The 8,955-nt window shown below is 42.6% G+C and overlaps 1 protein-coding gene across 2 annotated transcripts in view; it reads right to left on the bottom strand.

Annotated features, from left to right (window-relative positions):
- Positions 1–20: 20 nt before the first annotated feature.
- The window catches only part of ATP6V1E1 (ATPase H+ transporting V1 subunit E1), a 34,310-nt gene continuing 25,375 nt past the window's right edge, over positions 21–8,955 (bottom strand). The window contains exons 7-12 of one of the 2 annotated variants that reach the window (XM_055315397.1): positions 8,120–8,209; positions 7,146–7,214; positions 4,797–4,891; positions 2,120–2,207; positions 1,785–1,885; positions 542–616 (exon numbers count right to left, since the gene is read on the bottom strand). In XM_055315397.1, coding sequence (XP_055171372.1) covers positions 1,826–1,885; positions 2,120–2,207; positions 4,797–4,891; positions 7,146–7,214; positions 8,120–8,209 — 402 coding nt within the window. In that variant the 3' untranslated portion in view covers positions 542–616; positions 1,785–1,825. Of the gene's footprint in view, positions 617–1,784; positions 1,886–2,119; positions 2,208–4,796; positions 4,892–7,145; positions 7,215–8,119; positions 8,210–8,955 lie in introns of both variants that reach the window. The other variant, XM_055315396.1, reaches the window with a different exon arrangement.

Genomic DNA, 8,955 nt, shown 5'->3' with positions numbered 1-8,955 from the left:
CATAATAAATCACAATGACATCCACGTAAACCTTTTGTTTTAATAAATAAGACATATTCATGGCTTAGGTTTTAAATCACATTTACAGATGAGGAACACTTCTAGGCCCAAACAGGTTAGCGGTGAAGCGACTACTGCTGGGAGGAATGTACGGCCCCCATGCACTTTAAGCCTAAGAGCAAAGACTTCATGTCAGAGATCACCGTACACATCCCCTCTAGGCTCAAGAACTGGAAGACTGGAGGAAGAGCAGAGACTTGGTGAAGCTCCTGTGACCACCATCTGATACCCTCACCTTCACACTACACAAGCCGAAGAAAGTGGTGCTACTTTTAGATAAGCTAAGAAGGAACTTTCCTGATTATATGAAGTGAAACTTTCTCTATTGTTAACAATTAGGATAAGGGCATTAGCTACACAGAGTATCCACTGACAAATACAGACTATGAGAACAGGGAAGAGGAAGCCACACAGATATCTCATTTCTTCAAATGTCAGAAACTTCCACACCACAGCAGGAGAGCAGTGGATGAACTCTACCTCTCCCAAAGGTTTAGTCCAAAAACTTCCTGTTGGCATTTGCACCAAATAAGGCTCCCCGTACTTCTGGCATCATCTGTGAAGAAATAAGTTTTTTAATGAGTAAGTGTTGTTAACTGGAGAATTTGGAAAGCACTGCACGTCTTTATTTATTTATTTTTAAGATTTTATTTATTTTAGGGCAGCCCAGGTGGCTCGGCGGTTTAACGCCACCTTCAGTCCAGGGTATGATCCTGGAGACCTGGGAACGAGTCCCACGTCGGGCTCCCTGCATGGAGCCTGCTTCTCCCTCTGCCTGTGTCTCTCTCATGAATAAATAAATAAAATCTCTTAAAAAAAAAAAAAGATTTCATTTATTTTAGAGAGAGAAAGAGGGAGTACGCACGGGGTGGGGCAGGGGGCAGAGGGAGAAGAGAAAATCTCAAGCAGACTTCCCACTCAGCATGGCATCCAATGTGGCACTCGATCCCATAACCCTGCCATTATGGCCTGAGTGGAAATCAGCAGTCAGATGCTTAAGCGACTGAGCCCCCAGGTGCCCCAAAACTGTGTATCTTAATTACAAGTAGCAAGCCACTGACCCCTATGTAGCCAGGAAGGAAATCATAAAGCTAAGGGCATCAAGTCTGTACCTTTACTAATCCAAAAAAAAAAAAAAAAAACTGTAACAGAATCCCTGGCAATAAACTTAACCAGTAGCTAATCTGTGGTTATGACTGACTAATGCTTAAAGGGGATGAAGAAAAAAAAACCTCAAACTAAAGCCATTATTGTTCAAGGCTTTAGTTAAACTGTAATGTAGGGAGAAGAGATGATCCCTTAGTATCACCTATGTTCTTTCTTTGAACAGTTACTGAGTGCCTACTATGCACCAAGGACAAAACACACACAGATTTGTGCTGAGGCACTTGTTCATTATGGCAACTGAAAAACCCTTATGATTTAACTTCAAATTTCTAAGGCTGTACTGTGCAATAGAGAGGCCACTGGCCACGTGTGGTTACTGTGCATCCAACATGTAGCTAGTGCAACCATGGGACTCAATTCTTAATTTTACTTATTTTTGCTTTATTCATGTGCAGGTAGTGGCCACTCTAATGGGGACACAGCTTGAGGGCTGAAGGTCTCACTCTAATAAGACAAGCCAGCTGCCCCAGCAGCAACCTACCACTGCTGAAAGAGGCCCAGCATTTTGAGACACCTGAATTTTCCTGGGTTGTTTCCTACAGTTCATTTGTACAAACCTGGAAATATCTGAAGAGCCAGCAGCCCTGTGCAGATTCCTTTAAACAATATATACTTTAGTTCTCATCATTCTTACCGGAGAAACAATTCTGGTCAGCACCTCCACATGCAATAAAATGTATACATTAGAATCCTCAATAAACAAAACCCTCGTTTGACCCCAAGTCCAGGCTCCAGTTACGGTAGCACTGCAATAAAGGCCACTGCGTGCCTACTCCCCATTCTTCTCAAGAAAACGCCACAAGATGTAGAGTGCCAAACCCCAAATACCAGCAAATGGACATATGTTCTCTGCACCACTTTGAAGTAACAGGAGATGTATTCCCATACTCACCTGCTGGGCTATGAGGTCCAGCCGGCTTTCTAGAGTATTGGAAACCTTTATTTTACGATCCCCATTATAGATCTCCACTCCACCAGCTCTACAAAGAACACAGGAAACAACAATTTTTATAGATTGTGGAGGAAGACGGATAAATGGTACATTTACCTTCTTCCCTGAGAAGAAAGCCATTTTGGTGTGTGGAGGGTCTAAACACACTACAGGGTTCAAAAACATATGCAAAAGGCTTCAAACAAATTCAGAAAGCTTCTGAAGATTTAAGGTATGCATGTTGACAATGATTATCATTTACCCAGTGACTGCTACGTGCCAATCTGATTTTATGTTATAGCACCTGTATCTCCCCAACAAAATGAAAAGTCCCAGTTTGCAAATCAATCAAGTCCCATCTGAATGTTACCTAAAGAATCCTGCCAATTACCAGGGGTACTGATAAGGCCATATTCACGACTGTACTGTGTAGCTGATTAAAGGTACCGCTGTAATCTTGCCAAACTCGCCCTGAGGAAGTCCTGGCCCCAGCATACCTCACTCCTGGCATTCCTGTTCCGAAGTTCCTAGCACTTCGAGCCTTAAGGCAGATAAGTCAAATTCTATTACAGGGAGCCTCCGGGAATGAAATTCTTTTGCTCCACGAGAATTTTATCAAATATTTCTTGAAATAAGCAGGCTATGTGACAAAGCCTGGGAAAAAGTCTTACAAATTTTCTCTGGAAAACTTTAATGGATGATGATGTTAATATTATTTTCTTAATCTATCCTCCCTCCCCCTGGCATGTTTCATGTTTTTGGTTTCTCTAAACAGACTATATCCTTCTTAAGGACGTGGCTGGCTCTTTGCTGAAATCCTCACCCCACTGTCTGTGATACAACACTCTGTTCTCACGGAGGGAGAAAGGGCAGGAAGACCACCACGTATGAGAATGTCACCTGTGTGCCAGGCGCTCGCTCCACATAAAACCCAGGGCTGATCACGGCTTCTGTATTCCCAGGAGCCCTATGGGAGTCTTGGTGGGTATCCTCACCATTTTACAAACAAGTAAACAGGTTGAAACAGACTGAATAAAATGATGACTTAAATGAATAGAACAACATTTAAAATTCTACTTTAAATCAGCACCGGAAGAAGTCTACAGCTCCTTATCTACAATTCTGAAATTCAATAAGCTGTCAGAACAAAAGTTAATTTGTGTATCTCTAAAAGCTAAACTGACCTCTAGTCATCTGGCAGCAAGTGACTAACGAACCTTTATGCGTTTATCCCTTGCAGCGTGAATGTTCCCATTCAGAAATATTAGTACCTTTGATCACCATGGGGAGTGGGGGGGGGGGGGAGGTGGCGGGGGGGGGGTGAAGCCTCAGGCCCTGCTGAGGATTTTTTTATTTTTAAGTTTTTATTTATTTTTTCATGAGAATGCACAGGGAGAAGCAGGCTCCATGCAGGGAGCCTGACGTGGGACTCGATCCAGGGTCTCCAGGATCACACCCTGGGCTGCAGGCGGCGCTAAACCGCTGAGCCACCGGGACTGCCCCCCTGCTGAGGATATTATGTCACATGTGTTATGGACTTTACTGGTTTTCTAAACCCTGGCATTCAAAACACGTGGCCCCAAAAGTTTCAAGACTGAAACTCATTTTTTTTTTTTGAAGATTTTATTTATTCATAGAGACATAGAGAGAGAGAGGGGGCAGTCCCAGTGGTGCAGTGGTTTGGCACCGCCTTCAGCCCAGGGTGCGATCCTGGACACCCAGGATCGAGTCCCACGTCGGGCTCCCTATGGGAGCCTGCTTCTCCCTCTGCCTGTGTCTCTGCCTCTCTCTCTCTCTGCATCTCAAGGATAAATAAATAAAATCTTAAAAAGAGAGAGAGAGAGAGACTAGCTTATATACCTTCTCAGTGTATAAAAGCATTTTCACATTTATGTATGATCTCATCTCCTTTCCTCACTTCATGGAAAAAAAAAATGCTGATTCCATTTTAAACATGACGGAATTCAGTCTCCAGGTCCCACAGCTAACTTTTAAAAGCCAACTCAAGACTCAAACCTAGGTCTGGTGCTTTCAACTAGGATCGCATGACCCAAGGACTTTCTGTAAGGTTAGTCCATGTGTGCCTACGCAGCATCAGACAGAAGAAGCGATCTTGGCTCTAACCCTGTCAAGAGTGCCTACTGCCTATCTCAGCTGCACCGAGCTTATCAGGGATGTTTAAGAAATGTCCTGTCATTTCCTCACGGCAGAAGTACCACTCACATTCGCAATTCTGTATCTAAGGAACCTAACTATTAGGTTCTATTAGTCTATATTGTAATCACTATCATACGTGACTACTTGTCTTATTTCTAAGAAACTCAATTATCTTCCTCACCATCTAACACAGAGATCTAGACCCAGCTTTGAATTCTGGGCAAAGAACTAGTGCTGCCCCTGCAGAATAAATTAAGTGACCAGAGGATGCTAGCTCTTTTCAGACTTTCAAAGTATGTCTGGCTGGTTAACAAGGGAGAACACAGGACTGCCAGGAAAAACAGCAAGAGTCACAAGTGGCACACAGCCACACTTGTACTCTTATGGAGAAGAGTGACTCAGAAAACCCCCACAAGACCCAGAATAAGGCCATTCTTGTATTGAAAGAAGTTTAGATGGTAAGAGCAGGAATATGCCTTACATTTCCTCAGGCAGGTAGGATTCCTGATCAATTTGGACATCAACATCTTTTTTGGTGGCAATTTTATACATAGGAATTGCTTTTTGCACTGCAGCCTAGAAAAACAGAAAATGAAAGGTTTTAGCAAAAACTACAGGTATCCAAATAAAATCAGCCAACTGTACAAGCAACTTTTTTTTTTTTAAGATTTTATTTGACAGGGCAGCCCCGGTGGCGCAGCAGTATAGCACCGCCTTTGGCCCAGGGCATGATCCTGGAGTCCCGGGATTGAGTCTGTCAGGCTCCCTGCGTGGAGCCTGCTTCTCCCTCTGCCTTTCTCTCTCTGTGTCTCTCATGAATAAATAAATAAAATCTTAAAAAAAAAATTTTTTTTTATTTGACAGAGAGAAAGCAGACTCCCTGCAGAGCAGAGCTTGATCCCAGGACCTGAGATTATGACCTGAGCTGAAGGCAGATGCTTAACTGACTGAACCACAGGATATCCCTACTAGGAAAACAAAACGCTATACTGTAATTAGTGTGGTAAAACATAATTAGTGGAAAGTCCTATCTAAATAAATAACTGTGCATGAGTAAATGTGTAAATAGGAACTTTAGTTGACAACTCAGACCTGCCTACATAGAGAGCTCATCACCTTGGGGAGCTCTCTGGTATGTCCAGCTCTGCTTTGTGGCTTCATAAATGACACAGTCAGCACAAATGTAGATTTAGGTTACTGGCATGGGTTATAAATGAGACTCACAATTTATTAATTTATAGTGGAGAGTGAGGAGAATGGGCACCTGTGTTCTCCAGCTGGCATATTTTCTTTCTTAGGGGACAAGTTACTTGGGAGACAAATTATAGTAAGAATGCGATTACATTACATATTATATTAATTTATAGTAAGATATATAATTGCTAAGGGACTAAGTACTCAATCCTTGCCTGAAAGCAGGCTGCATGGAAGAATTTTGTTTATTTATTTAAAGATTTTTCTTGGGCAGCCCCGGTGGCGCAGTCGTTTAGCGCTGCCTGCAGCCCAGGGCGTGATCCTGGAGACCCTGGATCGAGTCCCACATCAGGCCCTGCATGGTGCCTACTTCTCCCTCTGCCTGTGTGTCTGCCTCTCTGCCTCTCTCTCTCTGTGTCTCTATGAATAAATAAATAAAATCTTAAAAAAAATATAAAGATTTTCTTTATTTGACAGAGGGAGAGAGAGAGCATAAGCAGGGGGAATGGCAGGCAGAGGGAGGGAGAGGGAGAAGCAGGCTCCTCACTGAAGGACTCAATTCCATGACCCCTAGATCATGACCAAGTTTTATTTATTTAAGTACTCTCTACACCCAAATGGGGCTCCAATTCACAACCATGAGATCAAGAGTCACATGCTCTTCTGACTGAGCAAGCCGGCCCTGCAGGGAAGAATTCTAACCTTACGAGCAATTTGATCCTCCCTCCCCATTAGCTTCCTCTTCAGCAGGGGCACCTGCTTCTCCCTCTCCCTGCCACTCCTCCTGCTTGTTTTTTTTTTTTTAAAGGCAATTCGATGATACAGAATGAAAGCTAGGGGAGTTCATTCTGATTCAAGGGCCCTTTGGTCTAGAGCACCCACCTAATGCTACAGCCTTTAAGGACTTTCCATGGCGCCAGGGGCCATTTCCCAGACCCGACATCTTCTCTCTTAGGATAGGGACTAACACCTCAGTATTTGCCTCTGGGACTGCAGTTCTGTTTTTTTTTCCCCCCCAAATATTTTATTTATTTATTTATTCATGAGAGACACAGAGAGAGGCAGAGACACAAGCAGAGGGAGAAGCCGGCTCCATGCAGGGAGCCAGCCTGCACAGCCCAGTATGGGACTCGATCCCAGGACCCCAGGATCATGCCCTGGGCCGAAGACAGATGTTAAATCGCTGAGCCACCCAGGGAACCCCTGCAGTTTTGTTTTCACTGCCGAAACCCACATTCTTTTTTCTCGTACCCGCTTTCTTTCCCCGATTACAGAATGCATTAGGTTATAGCCAAGCCCTGCCAGTCTGGGAGTAGCTTGTCTTTTTTAGATGGTATTGCTCATCTTTGCTCCAAGCGAGTAGTGCTGTTTTTATTGATGAATTTTCAGAAGATTATGGCACGACAGAGCTTCCAAAAAGGGAGGAGGGTACTAACTCCGAAGGTGCAACCTGATCTCTTTAAGAAAAGACATCAGAGGCTTAGGTACACTTAAGTTACCACCTGTAATGTGTTCAAGATACCTCTAATTTCCATGGTTGAGCTATCCTCTATGAAAGCACACATTTCATCTCTAATGTTTTAATATATTTTTTTAAAAAAGAAAACAAAACTGTTTTCTTCTTTAAGCTCTTTACCTTTACCAGAGGGAAATCCTGTTTCCTGCAACGAACAATCATTCGGGGCTCCAACAATTGGTACAAACCCTATAAGACACAATCAGATGCAATTAGTAGGAAACCCAATTTATAAAATTCAACATCAGAATAAATTTTTTTTAAAGATTTTAATTATTTATTAATGAGAGACACACCAAGGGAGAGGCACAGACATAGGCAGAGGGAGAAGCAGGCTCCATGCAGGGAGCCAGACGTGGGACTTGATCCCGGGTCTCCGGGATCACACCCTGGGCTGAAGATGGCGCTAAACTGCTGAGCCACCCAGGCTACCCCAAAATAAAATATTTTTATAATTCTTTCCTGTAGTTTGGAAAAAGAATACATAGTATGAGAACATGGAAAGAAGCTTTTGATATCACAGATAAGTATACCCAGTGCTCCAATGGTAGAAAAAAATTTATATGGAAATCTCTTAACATCAACTGAATTGGAGACCAAGTAAATGTTATAATTAACCTAAGTAATATAAGAATTCACAAGCAAGCAGCAAACATTTAAAACGTATATTGTCTTTGGTCTGAATCCCCAAAACTAAAGCAAATATTTTAGTGGTGAAGTCAACTTGACTTTGAATTTGTTTGTTTTTAGAGTGAGATGAGAGGGGAAGGAGAGAGAGAATCTTGAGCAGACTCCCTGCCCAGCACAGAACCCAACACATGGCTGGTCTCACAACCCTGAGATCACAACCTGAGCAGAAATCAAGAGTCAGATGCTTAACCAACTCAGTCAGCCAGATGCTCCTCAAATTAGGCAAGTTTAAGGCTGAGAGAATGTAAGCAAATTTGACTTCTAAGTTCTAAAGGACTAGTAAGAGACCTATATAAAAGTGCAGGAAGATGAAAAATAGGAACAAAACAGAGCTGGTCTCTAACACATCTTGTCAATTTTGTGAGAACTGTGGCTACCCGTAGTAGGTCAAACCCATAAATTACCTGGAGGACCAGTCCATCCAGCAGCACTTGGTACCTGGTTGTATCTTTTACCACTTTGCTGAGTCTCTGTTTTGCTTCATTTAGTAGGTCCTACAAAGGGTATAAAGAAAAAAGTTATCCACACAGCTGGGTAATTGGCTTAGAACCTACTGTGAGGATGGTCCTGGTCCATGCCCAATGGCTTCACATTGCATCACCGTTTTCATTCAACACACATTCCAAGATACATCATATACCAAATGCTGTGTTAAGTACTCTACATTGATACAAGGAAGCAGGAAGCAACATCACAGCTTCCAGGGATATCAATCAGTCCAAAAACCTACAAAATTAACTAACATGGAAAGAGCTACATGACATAGATTTATTTTTTTTCATGACATAGATTTAAATAAAAAGCAAGCTATTAAGACTGCTGTGCAAGGGGATCCCTGGGTGGCGCAGCGGTTTGGTGCCTGCCTTTGGCCCAGGGCGCGATCCTGGAGACCCGGGATCGAGTCCCACGTCGGGCTCCTGGTGCGTGGAGCCTGCGTCTCCCTCTGCCTGTGCCTCTGCCTCTCTCTCTCTGTGTGTGACTATCATAAAAAAAAAAAAAAAAAAAAAAAAGACTGCTGTGCAAAAAAAAAAAAAAGACCGCTGTGCAAGATAAATTTTTTTTTTTTTTTAAGAAAAAAACATCTGGATGGAGAATGAAGAATGAAGTGTCAACAATGTTTATCTCTGGAATGCTAGATTATCAATGATTTCAATTTTCTTTCAAGTTTCTTTTTTTTTTTTTTAAGATTTATTTATTTATTCATGAGAGACAGAGAGACAGAGAGAGAGAGAGAGAGAGG

This window comes from Nyctereutes procyonoides, unplaced genomic scaffold (assembly GCF_905146905.1).
Source record: "Nyctereutes procyonoides isolate TBG_1078 unplaced genomic scaffold, NYPRO_anot_genome, whole genome shotgun sequence".
Classification (NCBI taxonomy): Eukaryota; Metazoa; Chordata; class Mammalia; order Carnivora; family Canidae; genus Nyctereutes; species Nyctereutes procyonoides.
This window is presented reverse-complemented; position numbering and strand designations above follow the sequence as displayed.